Raw genomic sequence first — 24770 nt, 5'->3', positions numbered from 1 at the left:
ATATACTAAAAATACTTGAATACTTTAAATAGTATGTTCAATAGTTCTTACTATGTACTCAAGCGCTTACTATGTTATTCTCAATATGTTATTTTAGCAGTTCATTTTTCAGACTACGGTACTCCCATGTGTTAATGCTCCTGAGAACCGAATTCTTCTATTAAAATTTAAACCATACAACTAATCTCAATGCTTGTCAGTTTTGTTTTCCAAAATCATCCATTAAATTCTGAACTGAATCTTAATTGTACCTAAATAAATTGTTATTAATCGTTCCAAACAGGACAACTTTAGTGTTTATGGTTGGATAGAAAATGTAGGTTGAGGGATGGCTCTGGTATGTTGAAGTTATGTTTTCAATTCCTTAGAAACACCTGCAATTCATAGCAGTCTGGCATATCTCATAAATACAGTGCAGGAATGATGCAGAAATATAGTGTATCTCTGCACACCTGGATGCCAGATGGTTTTATAGGCATAATTTGTGTGTGATATTCTCAACACAACAGAAAAAGACAAAAATAGACTCTGGAGTCAGATGTTCTCTTAATTGCATAACATTTTTCCCTTTTCTGTTTTACTTGTGGCAAAAATTAACAGTGTATCTGCTTGTCTGTTAACATGCAACTCACAAATGGACTTCTCAAATGGATACCGACCAAATGAACAGTGAAATTCTTTTCACAACATTGCAAAAAGCTGCAAATGTACAAGGAAGATGCAATTCTATTTGTTGATCTGAAACTTGAGATTATAAGATCTTAAAGGTGCACTGTGTAACTTAACACAGTATGCTAGTAAACTTATCTGTCTGTAAACTTATCTCGCATTTATTCATCTACAGGTGTTATTTATTGCTCAAAAAGATCTTAAAAAAACATGAATTCTTTCTGAGAGCGGGAACACCTTTACACAAAACTAGCCTGTAATTTGCAAGTCTCCATGGAAGTTTATGGCTATACTGTGGAACATTTTAGGCACATCTCCATGGAGACAAGCAGATGATGGACCCTCCACTGGACAAGTTATAAAGTGCACCTTAAATTCAAGAGTAATTTAAAAACATGTTAGAATAAAGTGAGTTAAGAGCGGCTCTATCGTGCATTTTAATGAGTGTAATCTTTTCAAACATGTCTTATATCCATCCCTTTAAACAGCTTATGCAAATCAATGGGCATATTCTGCATCTCTTCTGTTTGAAATCTGCCTGAATTGAGAACAAAAGACAACCAAGCTGCTCACATTTTTGCTTCTTCAAAAATGGCCTTGACGGCAACATTATCGGCTAAGCTCCATAGCTGATCATGATAAGAATTTGTATGCTACAAAAACATTCAACCTGACTTTAGATTAATTTCAATTAGAGCCCGACCGATATATCGGCTGGCCGATATTATCGGCCAATATAGGCACCTGGAGACATATCGGCTATCGGCCGATATGCTTGCTGATATGGGCCGATATTTCACGTGGGCATGTTGTACCTCGTTATAAAGCTTAGACTCTCTACATTATGTTCATTTAATCCAATTTACAGACAGATAAATGTCCCTCATATGTCGCTGCTCCGCATGATTGTCCAGCACGTATTCAAGTATTGATCAATTTATTGGGCGGTCGTGCTGTCGGCTGCAATTTGTCTGTGTGTGTGGCGTCAGCGTCTGGCGTCACGCAGCGCGTTCGTCAGCGGCCAAGACGCGCGTGTCAGCGTGCGTCAGACGCGCCGCGTCACCAATCAGTGTCACGAACAGAATCACAATCACCGTCAGGACTGTCACTAGTGACAGGACTAGACCGGACTAGACCGTGATTAGACAGGACACACCGGTATTGACCAGGACTAGACCGGGACTGATCCAGTGTCATTAGCGAAATATATATACTCGTCGACCCGATCTTCCTTTGATGTTTTGTCATAAAAACACCCTCTCAGTTTGGTCTGACATTGTTTCGGGAAAAGAGCCGGGCTTTGTTTCCACAACGGACGCGCGTTATTTTTGTCCCGTTCGTCCAGCGCGTGCAAAGGCGTCCAAATAGAGGCGTTTTTTTGACGTTTTGTGTGAACGGCCCTTAAGACGAAGAAGAAAAAAAATGCATTTCCATTTTTGAGACAGATTTCTCATATGTGGCTCCGCACCAGTTTTATCTGCGGTGTAATTTGTCTGTGTGTGTGTCCGTATTGAACACACCACAGAGTCACGTCACTTCACTCGCGTGTGTTTGTTTACACCCGCAGCCGTGCGCAACACTGAGATTATATTCTTTTTACTTTTGAGTTTGGATTAAAAGGACATTTATTAGTGCAGACTTGTGATGTGAGGAGGAGCCTGTGTGAGCGGTGAGTGTTGGAAATACATCGATTTTGAAGCTAGTTTAGGTTTTGTTAGCGATTAGCTGCTGTAGCTCCTGCACATAAACAGGCTGTTTTCTATTGGCCTATTGTAAAGTGACTATATTGGCCGTATATTTGTTACTGGACCTGTATTGATATGTAAATGAGCTGTGAATAGACGTGTGAATGATCCACATTTATGCATATAATTAATTACCGCGGCGCACACGTTTTTACGGCTAAAGGCTAATAGCGGTAGTTTATTTACTAGCTAGTAGTGATGGGTCGGTCGCGATCGAAGCGGCTCTTTGAAGCGAACAACGGGAGCATGTTTCTTATTGGGAACTGTGTTTTCTCTTTTTCTCACTTTTTCTCTTCAAGACGCTTGTAGATCCGTAGTTTGACAGCAGCAGCGGCTGAAAACAAAACTTTCAGAAATATGCGCGTGCACAGGATAAAAAAAAAAGTGCATATTTGGCTGCAGTTCAGCATAAAATGAATAAACCAGGACTAATCTTGAGCTCAAGTGAGGGAGAGAGATAGAAACCGAGTCCCGACACTCAGACCTGGTTAAGTTCTGGTTTAGTCCTGTTTCAGACATGGTTTAAATCTGTTTTAGTCCTGGTTTAGTCCTTTTTCAGTCCTGGTTCAGTTCTGGTTTAGTCCTGCTTGCAACAAAACAATCTCAAGAGTCGCTTGGGAGTCGAAAGAGCCAGCTGCTTTAGTGAGCCGAGCCAAAAGAGCCGGTTTTCCAAAAAAAAAAACACTGGAATACCCATCACTAGTAGCTAGAATGTGATGCAAAAATGCCATTAGGCCAATCTACTGTATGTAAATATGATGTAAAGAGGCAGAACAACAATAAATGTTGCCTAAATAAACCCAGTTTAGAATCCACTAGAGCCAAACCTAAGTTTTTTAAACAATTCAAGATTTACAGTGAATTTTTACATCACTAAATATATCGGCGAATATATCGGCTATCGGCAGCTCCAACTCCCATTATATCCATTTCATATCGGCCACAACAAAATCCATATCGGTCGGGCTCTAATTTCAATTAACCTGAAATTGCTATTTCAATAGTCACAATTAGCAAATTAGCAAAATGTATTTAGGTACTACAATGTCCTCTGTCAAGATGTAAATATTTTGTCTTATTCCTGCTAACCCTGTAGTTGTAGAATGTTAGCAATTCATATTTCATTATTTCTAAATTGATATTTTTAAAATTTAATGTTTATAGATATATAATCTTATCAGATTTTTGTCAGAAAAAATAAACACACAATACATATACATATATACATATGTGTGTGTATATATATATATATATTTTTTTTTTCTCAAAATAGTTTAACCCTACTGTTACATGAGACGTCTGGCGCTTCAGCCATAGCGACAGCCTGGTGAGTGTATCTATTCATGGCTACCTTTCACGCAACAATAGAGTGCTCCATTATTCTTAATTACAGTCAGACTACTATGACCCAAACAACAAATGATCTGAACACAGTAGGTGAGTCGTGAAGTCAAGAACGCGACATGGCTGCCACATGATGCGTATGATAAGCTAGCTCGCATTTCAGAAATGTTATCTAAAAAGTAGAATCCAAAGATAAAGGTGTATGTACATTCCAGATACAGATATTTAACTTTTTTTTCCACAAGTTACATTTTTGTAATTGCAAGCTCAAACTAAGGTTAAGACCGAAGCTATTCCAAAAACCTATCTGTGGAATATGGTGCAATTATACCATAGAACTATTCCAATTAAACAGTATACTAAAAATATAAAAAAAATAAAATAAAATCCAAATAAAAGTCAAATTATGGCTATTTTCAAAAATCTAGATGGGAATCAAGCCTTTAAAATTGTAAAAAGAAGCAAAGTTGGGTTTGAGGGTCTGTCACCAACTTGGAAATGTTAATTGCTTTGCCTGGAATATTTCACCATAGGGAATTAGCTTTATCTATCTACATGAAGACAAGTAGGTGACGCCACTTGGCCAAGTTACGGGTCAGATCGACAGAGGCAATAAGTGAATAAGTGGAATACAGTGGATTGGGAAACATTCCAGGCAAACCTTATCTCCAAACATCTCCAAAAACAGACGCAAGCAGGTGGTGGATGCTCCGTAACACAGCAAAACATTTAAATTCTAGGAATAAATAAACATTTGCGACACATGCAACACTAGTTCAAACTTTCTAACTAATACAGGCATTGCTTCTCTCCATCAGAGTCTACATTAGTATCCATTGGTGTATGTTTTATGATCATCTGCACCCTGGTAGCTTTGGCGCACCATAGTGCTTACCTGAGTCACTCTGAGCCTGGGCTCTAGCCTCCAGCACACGTCAAATCCGTTCTTTCTGCATATTCACTTCAGGCAGGAATAAAGCCTGCTCCAGGGAGATCTGAATGAATCTGGGCTTTAGACGGTTTAGATACACACCATGACTTTAGCCCATTTGTGAGCAGGGATGAAAAGTACCAGTGGAACAATAAGGGTTTGTATTCAAACATATGTACTGTTATAGAGCCATATATAACTAAGGGAGTTCTTGTGATAAGAATATGTAGATCTAGCTCCTAAGATATCTACTTGTTTTTTCCCCTCAAGGTCAGTTTCAAGTTCTTTCCAGTTTCAAGGTTTCCAGGGACTATAGCCACTAATTAGAGGCAAAACTAGGAATAGTCTGAAATAGGTATTTATGCTCAAATGTATAATTTTCCCGTTAAGTCAACCAACAAAAGCAAATTGTCGATAGCTTAAGAAATACAGTAACAAGCAATACCTAAGTAGATCTTCAGTGGTTGATTTACATCGCGAAGACTTATAAGAAGTTAAGTCTCCCATTTGATTCCTCCAAGTGTACTATGAAGGACCTAATTAGACACAAGTACCTGGTTTGATTAGCATGTGCAATCATAAACACTTGAGCTTGCAATTGTTTGGAGGTATTATGCTGAATCATGCCATTAGAAAACAAACCATGTCTCTGCCTGATAAGACTGTGTATTTAGTAAGCACAATCTAGATGACTAACAAACCTTTAGACAAATATCCATGGGTTTAGAGCAGGGGTGTGCAAACTTTTTTCAATGAGGGCTACATATTTAAACAGAAGAAGCGAAGGGCCACAGACTGGTGATCAAAGCAGTGAATCATTCGAATAGGCTGATATGCATCAGAGGTTCGACCAGGCTACCACACCTTTATTCAGTCTTGGAACCAAAATATAAGGTCTGCCTCACACCCAAACATTTGTTACTACGGTTATAAAGTGTGAAAGCAACACTGCTTATGGTAATTTGGGGGCGAATCACCAGGAAGCCTCAGGGCCAACAAAAATGGGACTGAAAGCCACATTTGGCCCCCTGAGCATAGTTCAGGCATGCCTGGTTTAGAGTGCTAAAAATTATGACTGTTGCCATAGCAATAAACATTTCAAAACAAAAGGTTTGAATGGTCAAATTCACCAATGGCATCTATAATCAGGAAAAAGTCAGTCTGTATCACTGTTAGATGTACTATGTGACTTTTTTGTAAAGGGTCTGTCACCGACTTTGATGAGACCTACCATGATGTTAGTAGTCGCATTAAACATGTCAGGTGGTGCTACAAGGCAAATTTCAGGTCAGATGAGTGGATTGGCGAACACTCTCAAAAAAATGACTGCATGTTTTTCAAGGCATGTCCTTAGCAGTAAAACCCGAGTAAATGCAACATTTGTTTAATGTCATACTGTGGAAGATTCCAGTCAAAGCAGTAGCCATCGAAACAATCAACTGCAACCAGAAAACTTATGTAGTGTATCTTTAAGATCCAGGGGTGTTGATTCTGCATCACTTTAATGAATTATTTATTTTACCAAATACAGTGGCTTTATGTTTCAAGGGAGAGAGCATTTACCCCTGAACTAGAAGACAGTCAATGTGCAATCTCGACAAACCAATGATTCCTAATTGGTTACCATGCGTTTCTTATGAGCCGCTGAGTACTGCCATTGTTTAGTATTGCTATGCACTATAAGGTGTTGAGTGAGCCTGCTGTCCTGCAGTGGGGATGCACTGGCGCTGCTGCATGGCTCTCCTCATGTTGACGTGTGTTGACACTCTTGCTGTGTAAGCTCTGGCCCCATCAGACACACTGCCTGGGGTGTGTATGTGCGTTTGTCATTGTTGTCAAAAGAGATGTGGCAACCTTGAAGAGATGCCAGCAGGCAAGGTTTTGCATTACAAGGTAAAGGTGTGCCTAGTTATAACAGAATACATGAGAGATTGGTGTTCATCCTGGCAACAAAGAAGATATCAATGTCTTTACACGATACAGTCAGATCAATGTGACCCAGACAATAGATGCAAAAACACAGACAGAAACAAAACATGGAGGTGGTGAGGGGGTAGGCGGTTGGATGGCGCTTGGGTACAGACAAAACAGCGTCATAGCTTGGACAATAACAAGCCCAGAGAAGATGGTAGGACGCTCATACAGACATGGGCAGGTGGAGGAGGCATTACCTTTCAGGGGACGAGGATTTCTCTGAGTTCACGGACATGAGCGGTGCCTGGGAGCCGCTCTCTGGCCCGGGGACCACAGGGGACGGCGGCAAAACGGCGAGCCTGGGGTGCCTTCTGAGGTGACTTCTCGCGTCTGTCTCCCCGTTCGGCTGCTGTGTCTGGGCAGAGGAAGGAGAGGGTTACTGGCACCCCCCTCCTTCTCCTCTTCCTCCTCCTCCCTCTTCCTCTTCTTGTCCTCAGCGGAGAAGAAAGGATGGAGGACACAGCTTTGCGATGAAAAGATCTCAAGTCAAATGCGTTGTTATCGGACTGGCTGTGTGTGTGGATTGGCTGACAGTAGTAGCAGTCAGGTGCCGCTCCTCATGCCCTATAACGTCCTCTCCTCCCTCCCTTTCCTTCCTTCCTTCCTTTTTCTCCTCCTTCACCTTGCGTCTCTCTCTCTCTCTCTCTCACTTTCTCTTCAGCTTCCTCTTCCTCCTCTTTTATCTTCTTCTTGGTTGGTTGGATCTTGTTTGTCAGTGATATTGTCCCCAAAAACTTCTTGTCCAATGTCTCATGTGTAAGATCTACGTCCTCGTTGCCTCTTTCCCTGTCTGCTCGGCTCCGTCAGGCCTTCTGCAGCTCTGCACAACAACAGAGCCCACAGCAAGTTGGACTGTTCCACTGTCAGTGAAAACCCAGGGGTGTCGGTTGGCTACAAAGGCAAGGAAATGGATGCCTTTCTCTTTGACTCATTCTCTCCTCCCCCTTTCTCTCTGCGCAGAATGAGCCCCTCCCATCCCCTCTCTCCATCCCTATGCCTCTCTCTCTCCTTCTCCCAATTGGCTTATTACGACATCCTGTATCTCGGGGCAACGCCGCACAGATCTGCTACCCCCCTTTTTTTCTTGCTCTATATGTAGCGACGTAGATGCTTGTCTTGTTGTAACCCAATTTTAGGGACTGTTTTGATGTTTTTTGAAGAGTGAGATATCCTGGACAGGAGAGTTGGGATGCTGGGGTTAAAGAAGATGCCAGACACAAGGGCTAGAGGAAGGAACCAAAAAGGGGGTTAATTCAGTGTAGAGAGGGTATGAAGGTATAGGTGATGGGAGAGAGGAGGATGCAGAGTAAATGCAGACCATAAATGCAGACCATAAATGGCAATAAATCATAAGAATGGAAAGATGATTCATTGTCGAAGATTGGACAAAGATAATATAGTGACAATATTCGACAAAAAAATACAGTTTTAAATCACAACAAGCTAGTCAAGTGAACTTTTGGGGTCTGTCCATATTCCCAAAGATCAGCAATAGAATTATCATTAGACATGTAATGTTAAAATGAACTGTAAATAACTGCTCATATAAAGGCAAATGATGTGAAGTAAACAACCAAGAGACTTTTTAATGCAATATTGCAATCTGTATTACATACTTAAGTGTGAGACTGCCAATCTGCATCATCAGCCCCTCCAACCAAATCCATCACTCACACACCACACACATAGTAGATACAGTGGGTGAAGTGTCATGCCTAAGGGCGCAACAATAGATTCCACTAGAGCCACTGCTGCCCCACTGTGGCACCTTGTATTCCCAGAAGTCTCCCATTCAAGTACTAACCAAGCCTGCCCCAGCTTAGCCTCAGAGATCAGATGGCCATACCATTGACAAAGTAGTATGGCCACTAACTCCACTAATTGATACTAAAAATAGTATACAAACTAGACACTAATTTTAACTAGTATCAGTGCTGAAAAAATACATAAATAAGACCAAATTTGACCTTTACTTAGGAATGCTTAGGAATAATTTTGATCAATATCAGAACAAGTATAAGGCTACATCACATTAAATCAATTACTCTTAATTCATGTTGAAAATGACAAAGTGCTTTTAACTATTCTTGTGGTATTGAAATAGATAGATCAATTTGTGTAAACACTAACAGAATCTAGTGAAGTAATTTGAAACCAAGCATTCAATTATTGACTATTCTGGGTACAATGTTTTTGCTCATAATTCACCATTCAATAACAGCTCAATAACCTGTAGATATTTTATTGATCGGTCTCTGTGTGGTATGGTTGTCACTGTATTCATCTGTGTTGTGTCACCTCTCACTTTTGGGCAGATGGGAGCTTCTACATGAGTAAACAGTGCAGGATGTAGCCATAGGGTGTAGCAGGCCACGATGGGGGTTGTCTCCTCTCTCTACATCTGACCTCAATATTGCAGCGTGGGAGTATGCTGCATGTCTATATGTGATCATGTGTGTGAAAATGCACAGCGGGCCGTACAAAGGGCACTCTGAGGTTAATGATATTGACCAGCAAATATGTACAATCAGCACAGAAATGCATTAGAGGTGTCAAAAATGGTGGAAGGAATATTATTTGCATACAATAGAAATTGGTAGATAGCAATGTTAGGGTCAATAAAAAAAAACAAAAAAAAAAAACTGTTAAAAACAGTAAGGGTTACTTTTGTTGAAAAAAAAATTAAATTAAAATTAATAAATTGAAATTTTTGTGAATTAGACCAACCACTAGGGCAACTAAATTTCAAACAGTCTAACTGAAATGCCAATTCGAGAGGCCACAATTAGCATATCACAAAGACTGCAATTAATTAAAGCCATAGTATGTAACTTTTTATGCCCAAAAATAGACTATGTTATGTTTTACCATTCTGGTTGTGTTTACTGCATTGAAAAAACATAAGAGCCTGTGTCCTTACTGTGAGCAAGCTTGCATCTCCACAAACCTGACTCTTATTTGGCCTGAGGGAGGGCCTCTTTCTGCTTGTTTCCATGGAATGGTGTTCCTTTGGCTATAATGTTCCACAGTATGGCAGAAAATGTATGAATGAATATTTAGTGCAGCAGCCTTAACAGCAAGTACAGTTTCAGATACTTAAGCTTATAGCAAATTTCAGTTGCTAGATGAGCCCTTAGATGTTATTTTTCCTGTAAGATATAATACTAATCATTGACTAGCATTTAAGCTTGAGTCTGTTGTTAAATAATAGCTCCGATATGTGTGCGCACATATTGCCACAAGTTCACATTTGTTTACATTGGCAATAAGATACAGTATGACATGACCAAATAATGAGTCCTGTAAGGGCATGGTGGCATATGAACTAAGTCTATTTATAACGACTACGTGATGTTTTGGTTGATACTTATGACCACGCTCCGTCCTGCAGAACTGCTTGTGACAGGGCACAGAAAGGGATGATGTGTTCTGTGCTGCTACCTTAGTGCAGCTCCACTTTCCCACATAAAGGAGCCGCATTAGGCACACATGTCTCCCAGCCAAAGCATTGTCCTGGTTCTCTGTGGAAATGGGCCAGTGGGGGCGACAAGAACAAGCTAGGCCACGGTGCATCCTCACAGCAAGAGGCAGCACTGAAGTAAGAGCGAGATCATTTTATTCATTCATTTATGTTTTGGGGTCACATTTGCAAAAGAAGCTGGCAGTGACTATAAGATGATTCCCCTAAGGATTGAAGTTTGAAAGGTTAAGCAACATAAAACGGTGTACTCTATTCTAAGATGTAAATGACAAAAACGTTACTTTGGAACATTCTCCATGCATATAGGTTTTGTGTCATGTTATGCAATATTACAAAAGCATTTATAAGGAGATAATGAGGAGGCCCTGTTTCAAGCCAAAAAAGCATCAGTTTTGTGGAGATGCATGCTTGAGTTTTTTAACACAATAAAAACATCCAAAATGAAAAAAAAAAAAAAAAAATATATATATATATATATATATATATATATATATATATATATATATATATATATATATATATATATATACACATACATATATATATATATATATATATATATTTTTTTTTTTTTTTTAAAGGTTACACAGTGGGCTTTAATTGTAATAGTACTCTGGAAATTGTCCTCTGCATTTGATCCATCTTTTAATGCTACTGCTGGAACACCTGGGAGCAGGATATTAGATATGAGTACCTATAGCCAGGGGGTTTAGCCTATTGTACATGTTTTAATATTGATGCCAGAACTGAAAAGCCCAAATAAAACTCCATGTACTGTTTTTCTAATAAAACACTGTAATAATTCTAACGTATTATGTAACATTGTAGGGTCAAAGCATGGTGAGGCTGACAGATGACAAAACAACTCCTAAATGACTGCAGTGTTCTGTTATAAATGGGAGAGCATCCAGGTAGAATTCCCAAAGGTGATCCATTCTACACACATTCACCACAGCTATCAGTCTGCAAATCCAAAGGCCCAATCTTATAGTTCTATTTTTGAGACTAGAAAGAGCAAAAGAATAGTGGGGGAGGGGAGGACTCTCAAGAGCAAATATTATTTTCGGAGCCAGGATTGAGGCTGGCGCGAGCTATCTTTAAGCGGCCTACTTCTCCTTACGCTGCCTGAGCCTGGTGGATGCTAAAGAGGAATTTGTAAGTGAATGAATGACATTATAAGTACATGTGATGGAAACAGCTGGTTTAAAATATGGCAAATGATAAAGGTAAATGATAAAGCTATAGTCACATATAATAAGCTAATGTGGAAAAATGTGTCATTGGAAAAGCAAGGAGGATGCTGCTTCTTATCGTTAGGCTGGTTGTAACTGCAGGTAAAACACTGCCCCCAAGTGGAATAGACATGAACTCGCACCACTTCACTTTTTTGATTTTTGAGAGACCGTACAACAAACATATTAGCTGTAACAAGTTAATCAATTAATCGCAACTAATCAATTATCAGAATTGTTGTCAACTAATTTAGTAATCGAATAACTGTTAGCTGGTTTATACATGGGCTCCAGATCTTGCTAAGCGGATGTAAGTAGTTTTATGACTCAGCCAGATCAGGAATTACGTGACACAGGAAACGTTGAAATCTAGTGTTTATGATGAAAACACTTTCGTATGTAAATATGTTCCACTAGAATCTCCTTAAGCAGTTTCTACTGAGCGTTAAATGTGTACAATTTACTAAAAATATAATATTTGTGGGTTTTTCGAGATTAAAACAACTAATCGCTTAAGGAATAATCTCTAAATTAATAATTAATAATTAGCAAAATAATTAATAATACCTGTGACATGGCCGACCTCTTAAAGCAGAGATGGAAATTAAGACTTGTACACAGTATAAAACAACTGGTAAAAATGTAATATAAAATATCTGGTATAACATTATTTGTGTCAGTGCAGCAATGAATGTTCAAGAACAGCTGGGGAATAGAAATATCCAATCAAAAATCTATAAATTACAAAATATATAAAAAAATAGAATAACAATTGTACTTAAAAATAAAGAAAAACATACATATTTACAGTGAGTGGACCCTTTTTGGGCTGGAGGAGTATTCAGTTGTCAGTGATGGGCATCAGTCTTACTTAGAAATAGAAACCCTTTAGCTAACAATCATTTACATGTCAACACACAAATTAAATGTGTTATAAGCTAAAGCATACCCATCTAATCCTTATGTCTCAAGTAACATAACAGCAAAATAAGTGAGCTGGTATTTAAACCTAATGACAAGCTAAATACAGAAATAAGTTGGATAATTGCGAGACATTTAGCTTAGTCACAGGTTCGTCTGGCAACCTTTCCTTCCTCCCACCTAAGAAATGCACTCTCCATAGTGGGTGAGTGAGTGTGCATTCATTTATGTTTAGCCACACTTAAGCCCACCAGCGTCCCAAAGCAGTTCTCCTGTTGAGTGCCTGTAATTTATCTAGCACACAAACTCGGATAAGCAATGTGCACTTTCTTTGCATCACTACCAGACAGAATGCACTTAGGCAATAGGTCTGATTGGGTGGGTGGGGGCATTGCAATTTAAAGTTAAGTGTATGTGTGCACTAAGAGGGTGCAGTGGGAGTTGCTAGTTCATCCAAAACCAGTGCGATTACAATGCCATAGAGCCACATTTGGTAGTGTGTATGTGTGTGCGTGTGTGAAACTCATTAGCTAAGTGGCGTATGTTTAATTGATGGATGAGCGACCCCTGGCCCCTGGATTTGAACTTTGACCTCATCGCTTGAAGAGAAAAGAGACATGTGTGAATCAGATTTGATCACATCCAGGATTGGGTAACACTTCAAAATGATCAATTACACAAAATGGTGGACATAATGGATGGCACGCTATGTAACAATGTTTGCTAGGTCATTTATAATCTACTTTACTAATTTAATATTCATATAATAGAGGCACTGTACTTGTATATTCTTATTGTGAATTGTAGAAAATATTGTTAATCTTGCATAGAGCTGCACATTTATGAAAAAAATAAATAAAAAAATCAGTATTGTGATTGTGACCAAGGAGCAGGAAAAATATGGATTGAGTTCAGAGTGCGTATTGTAAACAACTTCAAGATAGAGCATAAATATTTGAGAGAAGACTGAAACATGAACTGATAAACTAACATGTAGAGGTCAAAGCTTCAGTTACAACAAGTTCTTTATACAATAATAAAAGAAATTTGCACAGTACAATCTATAATCTAAGTAACTGTAACATTTCCTCACCAAAAAACATACCTGGAGTTATGTTTTGTTCTTCTCTGAAATAGAAAACACTCTGCTCCATCTTGTGATGTCATGTGGTAATACAGGATGTGGTCTGATAAGTTTTCTATACACCTTCACTAGATTCATTTGGATAATTTCAGCCTTGCAATTGCTGTAGCTGTTAATTTGAAAACCACCTTTTCATGGCATCACAAGGTAGAACAGAACATTTTGAGCTTTGGAGATGTTGACAGACTTGTAATAAAGGATTACTAAAACATATGTGAAAGCATAAAAACACAGCGCACAAGGTATGTTAGGGTATGTATTGAGGATATAACATCATTAAAACATGGCTTAAATCTCACAAAAGTAAAATTAGGACCTTTAAATTTTTTACACATTTCAAAGTTGGACAGCTACTTTTCCCAATCATAAAATGTATGATTTGTTCGAAGACAAACATTACATCATAGCTATAGTATTCATTCAGTTTCATCAATAGTGTGTCAAATATCAGTGTGACAAAGGGCCCTTTCACCTACAACCACAACACGTGATTGCCCTCTACCGGCAGGACAGAGGAACAGCACTTCTAACTCTGTTCTATTAGATTAGAATTTACTTTTTAAACTTTTTTTCTTTTTTTTCTTCACAGTCTGGGTGCACTATGGGAGTCCAGATCAAGGCAGAAATAATAAGATTGTGCTCTTTTCCTTCTGTCAAATAACCAGGAGGAGGTGGAGGGATACTGTTATGTACAAGCTGAGGGGGCGGACAACAAAGAGCTCCCTGTGACTTCAGACCCTGATAACAGCCTAGAGACCAGAGAGGGAGGCCAGGGCTGCAGAATAAACAATGTGAACTATCTCAATGGGGTATTTTATTTAAAAGGCCAATATTATTCTATTTTCTGATCAGAGTTATAATGCTGTTTCCTCATCACAAACATCCCTGGAGTGTTTTGTTTCATTCACACATGTTTAACACACATATTTGACCCAAGTTCTTCTCTCAAACAGAAAACACTCTCTTCCACCTTGTAATGTTATGCGGTAATACAGGAAGTGCTCCACTGTGTTTTTAAACTCCACAGCTTCACTAAAAAGATTTGGATAATTTCAGCATTGGATCTCTACTGAACACAGGAAAATGTAGCGGTTAACTTGAAAACTATCGCTTCATGACACCGCAAGGTAGAACAGCATTTTGAGCTTTAGAGATGTTGACAGACTAGTAATTAAGGATTACTCACACATGCATGAATTAAACAAAACACAACTGAAGGTGTGTTTTTAATGAGGTATAATTCTGAGTTGCTTGTCAGACCAATTTTACCACAAGTGTAAAATAGTCTACATCCTACAGACAGATTCAGATTGTCCACATAAAGCAAGAAATTAGACAGACCAGACGATTATTCACTGTTTACAATGGCCACAGAAGGCGAGATAAACACTGATGCTTGGACTGAGAGGGACACATGGATCATATGCACAGGCAGCCACAGAGCCAAGAACGGTGCAAATGAATCACACTGCAAGGCAAGCAGTTATATTCACGTATTTACATAGATTATATTTTATTTGCATTGTGGTATAATTGCATTGTATATTTTAGACAAATATTTAGACGCAAGTTCATGCCTGTAGCACGTAATAAAAAGGTATAGCGGGTGACGGCTCCTCCCCAAACATTCTTTGTTTAATATTAAGTGTAATTTCTAGCATTTTAGTGGATTTTATGTTTTTAAAAATGCCAGCTGCTCTTTTTACCGTGATGGAAGTAACAGACAGCCTCTATTGCTTATTCAATAATACAACAAAGCAAAGAGAAGAGACATTTAAGGACAAAATATATATTTTCCAGCACATTTCCCCATTTTTCTAATTTTCCATGGGGCCAGTTATTTCCAGGTTTTCCAGGGCATGTTAGATATTCTGAAATGCATGGGATTCTTGAATTAATTTGTAATTTCTAGAATCCTATTTTATATTGTAAATGTAGTCAGGGCAGGGTATCATTAAGAAGTTGCCGATACGATACATACCTCGATACAGTGGACTTTCAGTTCGATACAATATGTTTCAAATTGATTCGATACGGTTCAATAAAAAAAAATGACTAAATGATGGATGTGATACTAAAAGTATTTGTTAAACTACTTCTTGTGAAAAACGAATATGAAACACAAATATTTTACTCATCAAACAGTGAAAATGTCAAATTTGTCACATAAACGAGTTTCCTTTCACTAAACAAACAACAAAACCGTAGCTTTGTAACAAAATATTTTAGTAAAATATAGCAAAAAATACTCAATATATCAATACAGCAGTCCCCGATATCGATATTGTATCATCACATTAAACAATACAGTATATAGATATTTTGATATTTTTGCACACCTCTAATCACAATCATAAATGCTTTTCCCCCACAATCATACAGGCCTAACGACAATTTCAATCATAACACAGAGAGAGAGAGACTGGAATAGCTATAGATCCTAACATACTACAAGCCAGTACACCAAAAAACTCTTTGCGAGAAAAAAAATAAAAATATATATATATCATGTGCATGAATCAATTTTTTCTTTTTTTTATAATTTATGTGGCACTTCTGAAATAGTGGGACATTTTCCAGATGAGTGGGACAAGGAACAGGAGACAATGATCAGAGCCAACCATGCAATTAAATACAACATAATGAGTATTGATCCTGCAGTGTTGTATACCTCCTCTGCTATTTGTCATATTATTTAATGTGTCAGGCTACTTATTGACTTCTCATCATGGGAAATGCTTACTTAGTACTGCTGTCAAATTAGTGTCAAAATAAGTATGCATGAAAAATATTACTCTAATATTACTCTAAACTACTGTACCCAAAAAATTAGCTACCCTTAAAAACTACTCAGTTATGATGTGGTAAGTATTTATAATTTGTTAGCCTACTTTCCAGCCTTGGCTATACTGCAAAGTTTCAAAAATATATGAGGAAAAGTTTATAACATGACAAATACATAACAGATTGCAAGTATATCTTCTGAATGTGAACCTTCTATGCACTGTTACATATGACATAACAGGGAAATAACCTACAACTTCACATGTGACTTGCCTTCCCAGTATAGATTAAATATAACTTGCAAAGAAGAAGTAAAGAGGAGTGAGTAGGACATTTTTCCCACCAAAGCCAAGAGTATAAAGCCCTGTTATGCAATGTTTCTCCAAGTTACTATTGCATAATTAAGTGGCAATCCCTATCCGATAAAACAAACAACTGAACAAAAAATAAATAAATAATCAACATAATAATTCAAAGAGTAATGTGTCTTTATCCAGGAGGGGGCAGTAGATGTTGATCCCTTGAAGAGCTTCAAAGTGGCCTGTATCATCAGAGATATAGGTTCCATAGTATGGCATTAAAACTTAAAACATCTCCTTAAAGACGAGTACATGACACCACCAATCCAAGTTACAAGTCAGATCTGTGGAGAGGAGGTCTTGTCCTCAGCAAGAATGCGTGTTCTTCAATGTATTTTTCACCAATATTGTTCTTTTTTGAGCAATAAAAGTCTTGAGTAATAAAATGTGTTATTTTATTTTAGTATTGGCTGAAATGTTACTCTATGGTGCTTTAAGAATAGAACTGAGACTAAACAAGGAAGACCAATTTTAATCTAAATCTGATCTAAACCAGGACCAAAAAAGGACTAGACGACATGAATGTACCATAAGCCTCTATTACATAATTTACTTAGGAAAATGTGTAAATGACACATTTAGATCAAGTCACATTTTGTTTCAATGTAAAAATCTGCAGCCCCTCCATCAAATCAAGAGTCCAGGGTGTTCTTACATTTGTTTTTGTTTACATGACAGTCCTGTTTCCAGCTCTGACAATGATCTCAACAACAAACACTCACAGTAATCAAACAAACAAGCTGTCATCTGTCTGGTTGGACTAGTTTGACTTGACATCCTCTGGAGATAACTTAAGCATCATCAAGATCAATTTAAATCACAATCAAGTCACAAGTTCAAGTCACGTCACATTTAGTGTGAACATGAATATATTTGTTGAGAAAAAAACAGACCATATTTGGATTTCAGATCTAAACTTGGACTTAATCAGACCTAAATTAAGGCTATCATGGTCTAAAATGTGACTAAAGTAGGTCTAAAGGTTCTAAATACTGTGTGAAATAATGTATAGATTTGTCTCTAAATAAAACAAAGTCTATTGGCTGCCTGTGGTGGTACAGAGGGGCATATACCACCAGAGGAATATCTCCAAAAAACAACAGTGATATTCCTTTTTATTCCTTTTTATTATTCCTTTTTTAGAGATGTCTCTCATTATACTTCATGAATCCTAATTTTGCTTTCTAAAATTTAACTCTAAAGTAAAAATGTAGTTACTGTAATGTCTATATTCATTGTGTTAACTGGATTGATGGTTAAATCGCAAGACCCTAACATTTTCTACACCACAACAGCAGTGATTGTGCAGTGTTGTCTGGCTCAAACATGAGCTGCCCGCATGTTCTGAGACCTGTGAGCCCTCTCTGTGTGTCCCACCAACACAGCACTTTTACAAACATTCATTTCCTGCCTCCAGTCTCCTGTGGTATCCTCCAATACCCTGTCTCTTCTTCACTCTCTCTCTGTCTCTCTTTCTCCATCTCTTTCTTACGTCTTCATCTTTTTCTCTCCTCTTTCTGTCTACTCTCTCTCTGCTTCACTCTTCCTCTCCTCTCTATCTCTTTCTCTCCATCTCTTTCCCTTCTCTCTCTCCATTGCTCTCCTTTCTCTCTTCATCACACTCTCTCTCTCGCCTATCTCCTTTTCTCTCTCTACTTCTCATTCTATCCTCTCTCACCTCTTTTTCTCAAACCAATCCTGACACATAATTAACCTCATGTTTTCACTCCATCCCTCTCCTCCCTGATCCCCACTCCTGCTGGTTCATCTTCTCTATTGTTCCAGTTTTATTTAACCAAGCCTCTTCACTTCTATACACAGCTCACATGTTGGCTTATCTATCAGTGCAACAGCTCTATGCAGACTGCAATATTAATGAGAGAAGGGTACATGCACCTGCAAAAACACACACACAGCCTAGTAGTATGTTACGTTATAGTTTTTATTTGAATTTAGAACATTGCAAGTTAGACCAATAAAATGGGTTCTGTATGCTCAATTATTTTATATTACCATCATTCTAAAATAAGGGTGTGTAAAACATTGAAATATCAATATATCGTGATACTAAATTTGATGATACAGTATCGATATCATGGCTACTGTATCGAGTATTTTGTTGCTTATTTAGTGAAAGGAAACTTGTTCATATTCATTGTTGACTTGAAATATTCATTGGTTTTGTGATTGCATTTGTATTTCATATTAACTTTGTAGAAAGAAATATTGCTAAAATGTATTTGGTTCTTAAAAAATAGCAATAAGTCATATGTGATATATCGATTATCACATGTATTGGCATATCACATTTTATCGTATCGTAAGCCAAGTATCATGTATCGGATCAAGTCATGAGCGACCCTTTAATTATCAGCCCTATTCTGTAATAATTGTTTTAGGCATTTTCAAGAAAGAAACTAATTAATTAATAATTAATTAACAAACTGCAAACCAAAAGAGTAATCCTGGTGGACATTTTAGCCAAATCAAAATTTTAAACTGTGTCACATGGTAGCATGGTCTCTCTTCAGAAATCCTTTTACACAGCAATCTGCCAAAGTGAGTGTGCTTATTTCATGCAGGCGTAGAATGACAGGGCAGAATGGGCCAGTCTGTAGATATATATCACACAGCGACTATTAGCATTTAGATTCACAGCTGCTCATCCGTCTGGCAAAGCTATGACCTGAATAAATGCTAAGTTTAACTAAGTACAAGAGCTGCAAAGCTACATTCAGATAGCGCTGTGCAATTAATCACATTGTTATTAAATTCAAAGTGGAGTGGAGTTCAGACTTTGAAGGATGAAATTTGAGTATTTGTGTGTTAAATAGCATGATTAAAGTTTGCAGTGACATCATGCTAGGAGGGACAGCATGTATGTCTATGGATGAGTGTTCAACATGATGGTGACACAGTGCACACATTAGTAAACCCAGCCTGTTAACTTTTTTAGATTGCCTGAAATCAGATTAAAGTCTTACTTGAGTAACAGATATTTAGACAGAATAGTGCCTTTAGTTAGCTAAAGAAATACTGACATCAGCTGAAGGGTTTCAGTTGTTTGTTTATGTTCAGGAGAAAAAAGAAAAAGAAGAATGGCATATCACTCAGCCAGCCCTAATTCAGAGATATCAGACTTCCACCAGACTTGGCCCTATCTCGCAATAATAAATATACGGAGCTCAAAAACAATCCTCAATCCTAGTCCAATGAGCCTGCCCTTCTGCCAAAATTGTGTCTAAAAAGAGCCACAACCCATTTGAATGAACAATGCAAATGGCAATTTTAAAAAAAAATCTGTTTAGTCAAGTCCATGGTAAAAAGCCATCCACTCTACATCTCAAAATATCACAAAGTTCATGCATTTTGTTAGAGGGTATTTAGCTGCTCACTTTGTCACTTAAACACAATTAAACACCTCATTGTTGACACAGGTAATAAAGTTTTAATACCTACTTTTTAGAGACAGGAAAAGAAAAGCAAAATACTCAGCACACCAGTGAGGCAGCCCTAAGTGCGTATTTGTTGTAATCATGGTAACAACTGGTCTAGTTTTTCTACTCATTAACCGTTGGATGCACAAAATGTTTCTATGGCAACACTGAACACAAACGCACAACAGCACCATCATAAAGTTTAAACAACAGTTCAGGCTAAATACATGCTAAAAAGCAGAAGCTGATTACGAGGGTGTGTAACTATGTTGAGTTAAAGTCTACAAAACTAGCCAACAACAGCTACTGCAACCTCATTCCCAAAAAGTCTGATGCATGGTCCAGGTTTACAAAGAAAACATTTTTAAATCATTATTATTTTAGGGTTAGAGATCATTTATAGAGGGCCTGCCAGTGACGTGACTACATGGAGTTCTTATTGCTTTACTTCCAATAGTCCAAAGTATGGCATTAAAGTTTTCAATCTCTATAGAAACAAGAGACGCCACCAGGCCAATATACAAGTTTGATTTGTGAAGAAGTGACCAAAAAACACCCATAACTGGATAAATGCATCTTATATAAGTTTAATATCACATTGTGGAACATTACAGGAAAAGCATATCCATGGTAGTGGACAGCCAACCTGAAAAGTTACGCATTGCACCTTTAAGAATTTCATGTTAAAAAGTACATACTCAGCAATTAGTTTGAATAAATACAATATAATGATTATATCGTATTGGCTAGTCATGTAAAATCAGGTCTTTCTGTACATATTGGCCAATTATTTTAGTCATATTTTTTAGCTGGTAAATCTGTAGTTAGTTATTTTATAGTTTTGCCACAGTTTACCACTACAAGGCTGCACAATAGATCGTAATCAAATTATAATTTCAGTAGATGCAATTATCAAATGGCAGTAAATTTCTACTGTAAACAACAAAATCAGCTTAGGTCAAGTAACACAGCTGTGTAACCCAAGCTCCCCTAAATCTCCACAGTGTCTTTGAACACCTCTGGTTTTGCTCCAGGCCTGTTCTGATGTGTGGTCGGCACATTGGAATAAAGTAAAAAAAATAAAATAAAAAAATCTTGGAAAGGCTTTGAAGAAAACACTACAAAGTATGTGGGTTAATATTGTGGGTTTGTGCCAGTAAACATACACCACTCAGCAGTTTGTCTTGCTGTTAGACATGTGACTGAGAAAACATTTGGGTCATATGGCAAAATAAAAAAAGAAACATTTCCAACCATATTTACAGAAAAAAAAAAAAAAAAAAAAAAAAAAACATAAAACTGCAAATTCATAGTAGGGTTGTCAAAAGTATTGAAAATAAGATACTAATAGAAAACTAATATTGAAACTAGACACTCATTTGAGCAAGTACTGATAATAAAAAAGTCACATTCACAGGACAGAAATGAACCTTTCCTGAACTGCTTTAGAATGATCTTGAGTTGTATTAAAATAAGTATAAGACCACATAGACTAGTGTACGCTCAAGCACCACTACGTTTACACAGATATAAGGCCACATGGTCATAAAAAAAGAAAGTCTTATGATTCAGTGTTGAAATTAAATGTTATATTAAATGGAGTATTTTTTATTATGATCGTGCTATCGGGATTGAGTATCGAGTATCAAAATCTAGTTTGATATTTTAGCATGGTGACAACACGGATTCATATTAGTGAGGTCACGACAAAGTTATTAATCAATAATGATAATGATTATAAGGTCATAATATAATTCTAAAAACAAAAAAATAATAGTTACAGCTCCAAAAATGTAAAGCCGCTTGCTGTTTATGTCACATCAGTCATATCTTTCATAAAGTTAGATTTCCTGAAGCTGGTAGCATATGGAATGGAAATGCATTATACAAAATAAAGTATATCACTAGTTTGGTCATAGTGTCAATAATTGTGAATAATAGTGAAATCATAATGTTGCCTCTCTCAGTAATCGTAACATTATAGTATTGTGACAAAATTGTAAATATATTGTACTCTATTCTTGTACCACAACTTTCTGTTTACAATGAAAGGATAACCAATATTTGGCATATGCTTACAGTTGGCCACTATTTACACATTATTTTAACAAGTACAAACTACAACATGGCAAATCAGTCTTCCTTTTCATTTTTCCTTTCTTTTTGTCATTTTGTTCTATTCATTTTATAGAAGAATTCAGTGGAGGGGGTTTGTATGAGCTCAGCAGTAAGATCAAAGTCAAGCAGTGATGCACTGACTGTACCAGCACCAGTCTAGTGCTGCTCATTCTATGTAAACATGTCTCTAAATGCATGTCCATAGGGTAAATATAGGTGTCACGAGGTGCACACAGGTTTGTTGTGGCTTTCTCAGTATAAAGTTTACATGTGCCAACACTGCCCTGAAAGCACATCCTGTCCCAAAAAACAATTTGTTCATCAACATTCACCTGCCATGTTGATGTTTATTAACTATTGATATAAACTAGGTCATAGACAAAAGTGATGTCTGTGCCAAAATGCTAAAAGATGCAAAATCTTTGGACAGAAACAACATATTAGGTCGAGTGAAACACAGCAACAACATATAGACTGAAACGTGTGGATACCAGTCTAATACAGGACCATCCTCTACATCCTGTACAGTGCATGTGCAAGTGAGACGTGAGAATGAGAGGATCCAGTATGTTCCTCAAGCCGCCTACGCATTGGTATCTCCTAATTCATGCCTTTTCAGCGGTGACGTCGCTCCAATCGCATGATGCCATGAAGTAGAGCCCTCTACTCCAATTCACATGCACTTTACAGAGCAGCACTGCGCTGCACACGCCCCTCTCTGCAGCCGCTCACGCAGGGAAATCACGCTGACAGAACAGCATCGTTTGGTACATGCTGTTTTTGTCACATACATGTTCCCTACAACATGATGACCATTCTGCTGAAACATCAGACTGAGGAAAAGGCTGGGAGAGGCTGTCACATCTGTCAGAGCCCTGCAGCCCTGTGGTCAGCGAAATCAATCAAGAGGTCACGAGAGCTCACCTCATATAAGTAGCCTAATGTAGAAGAAAGAAATGAACAAAAGCACTACACTACTTTACAACACTCCGTTTGTATAATGCGTGCATATCACCGTTGTGCAAAGAACAGCACACAGTGCGGTCCAAGCCTGTCAATAAACCAAACCCCGCCAAATACTTGACTCTGCCCAAAGTGCACGGCGCCCGCCCGCCGCCCCTTACCTCCGCGGGTGACCCGTCTTGTCTTTCTTCCCCTTAGGTCTCCTCTTCCTGGCCTGAATGGCCATCACTGTCGGAGAAGGTGTGTTATTTCACGACACATCGATGTCCAGGTCCGGGCAAGAGAGTAGGAAAGCACCATTGAAAAACAAACACATCATGAACATTTTAAAGCGGGATAACTACACGTTTAGCATGTCCTATTAACTATTGCTCTACATAACTTTTATTTTAGGTAATACAAAAGTTGTTTGATTTAAAAGATGGGCCTGGAGAGTGTACCCACCTTTCCTGGAGCTCATCGTGCCTCCTGGTCCCGTGAGGAGCGGGCAGCACGGCGGAGCCTGGTCCTCTCCCAGCCCCGGTGTGTGCACACACAAACATACAGCTCACACATACAGCTCAAAGCTGCCACTGGAGTTGAAACAGCGCCCCCTGCTGTTCACGAAGTGGGCGTCAGGTGAACCTTCCATCATTTTTAATTAGGAGAAATCTGAGAAAGAAAATACTGTCTACAGTGAATGGATAATACCCACTCGACACATTACACTGTCGTTCATCTAATGAGGCATTTTATAGAAGAAAATAGGCCAATGGGTTTGATATGCTATAATTTGAACTCTTAGAATACACAACTTGGTGATGATATGGGTTCTTCTGCCGCACTTTCATAAACCGTACACACTCTCCAGTTTTATGTAATCATCCTAATATACTCATCCTGTCAATGAAAAGGCACCGCTGGGATTCGAACCCAGGATCTCCTGTTTACTAGACAGGCGCTTTAACCAACTAAGCCACGGCGCCGCTCAGTATTGGGAAAAAGGAGGATTATCTGATCGATACGATAACCTGCGTGTCTGGACTGCGTGGATAAAGTATAATTGATATACATGTTATGTTTACACCATCATACAGTAGAGGTCAGACTCATTTACCAGTTGAGTTTATTCAGTTTCAGACACCAGGCGGAGAATAGTTTGATTGACGTAACTTTTGTCCAATAGTATGCGAGTGGGCGGGCTCAGCTCATGTGTTTCCGGAACTAAAGGGCACAAACTCTTCAAACACACGTGTGGAAGAAAACTGGCGCTGGTAGCTCTCCGCACTCTTCTGATTCTCACCAAACGCAGGTGGGAAAATGCTCTGACAGTTTATTTCATAGTGTTTCTTGAAATATTCTACCCAGTTTACTCTATCTAGCTTTATTTGTACAAAATAAATCAATGGGCTAACTTAGCGGTTTTGCTAATACCAACATGGAACGCAGTGTTTGCCAATGAATGATTTATATTTTTACTTTCTTTCAGTGTTTTAGTAAGATTGTGGTCTACCAAGAAGACTTTTGAAGCTTTTATTGGCAGGCAACCGCGATTCAGCCATAAAGCCTTTGTACCTCAGTCTTATTAGTAAGTAAAAGCATTAAATAGCTTTGAAACATTGCTCTAAGGGGAACAAATAATAAACTGCATATCAAACACATTTTTCTTTTCGTAGTTTGGTTCTGATG

The 24770-nt window shown here is 38.1% G+C and overlaps 1 protein-coding gene, 1 long non-coding RNA gene and 1 other non-coding gene across 4 annotated transcripts in view; 1 reads left to right on the top strand and 2 right to left on the bottom strand.

Annotated features, from left to right (window-relative positions):
* The window catches only part of LOC110169417 (SRSF protein kinase 2-like), a 68392-nt gene extending 44767 nt beyond the window's left edge, over window positions 1-23625 (bottom strand). The window contains exons 1-2 of one of the 2 annotated variants that reach the window (XM_055155183.1): window positions 23547-23625; window positions 23264-23330 (exon numbers count right to left, since the gene is read on the bottom strand). In XM_055155183.1, coding sequence (XP_055011158.1) covers window positions 23264-23330; window positions 23547-23562 — 83 coding nt within the window. In that variant the 5' untranslated portion in view covers window positions 23563-23625. Of the gene's footprint in view, window positions 1-6860; window positions 7521-23263; window positions 23331-23546 lie in introns of those variants that run through there. The other variant, XM_055155184.1, reaches the window with a different exon arrangement.
* A 368-nt stretch (window positions 23626-23993) lies between these two features.
* Window positions 23994-24067, bottom strand: trnat-agu (transfer RNA threonine (anticodon AGU)). Its single transcript has one exon. It is a non-coding gene; the product is annotated as a tRNA-Thr (tRNA).
* A 203-nt stretch (window positions 24068-24270) lies between these two features.
* LOC129409463 (uncharacterized) lies at window positions 24271-24770 on the top strand. Its single transcript, XR_008632418.1, has 3 exons — window positions 24271-24393; window positions 24571-24669; window positions 24758-24770. It is a non-coding gene; the product is annotated as an uncharacterized LOC129409463 (long non-coding RNA).

This window comes from Boleophthalmus pectinirostris, unplaced genomic scaffold (genome assembly GCF_026225935.1).
Source record: "Boleophthalmus pectinirostris isolate CB_2022bp ecotype Guang Dong unplaced genomic scaffold, ASM2622593v1 HiC_scaffold_2, whole genome shotgun sequence".
NCBI classification, from domain to species: Eukaryota; Metazoa; Chordata; class Actinopteri; order Gobiiformes; family Gobiidae; genus Boleophthalmus; species Boleophthalmus pectinirostris.
The sequence above is the reverse complement of the archived record's forward strand: the minus strand, read 5'-3'. Positions and strand labels throughout refer to the sequence as shown.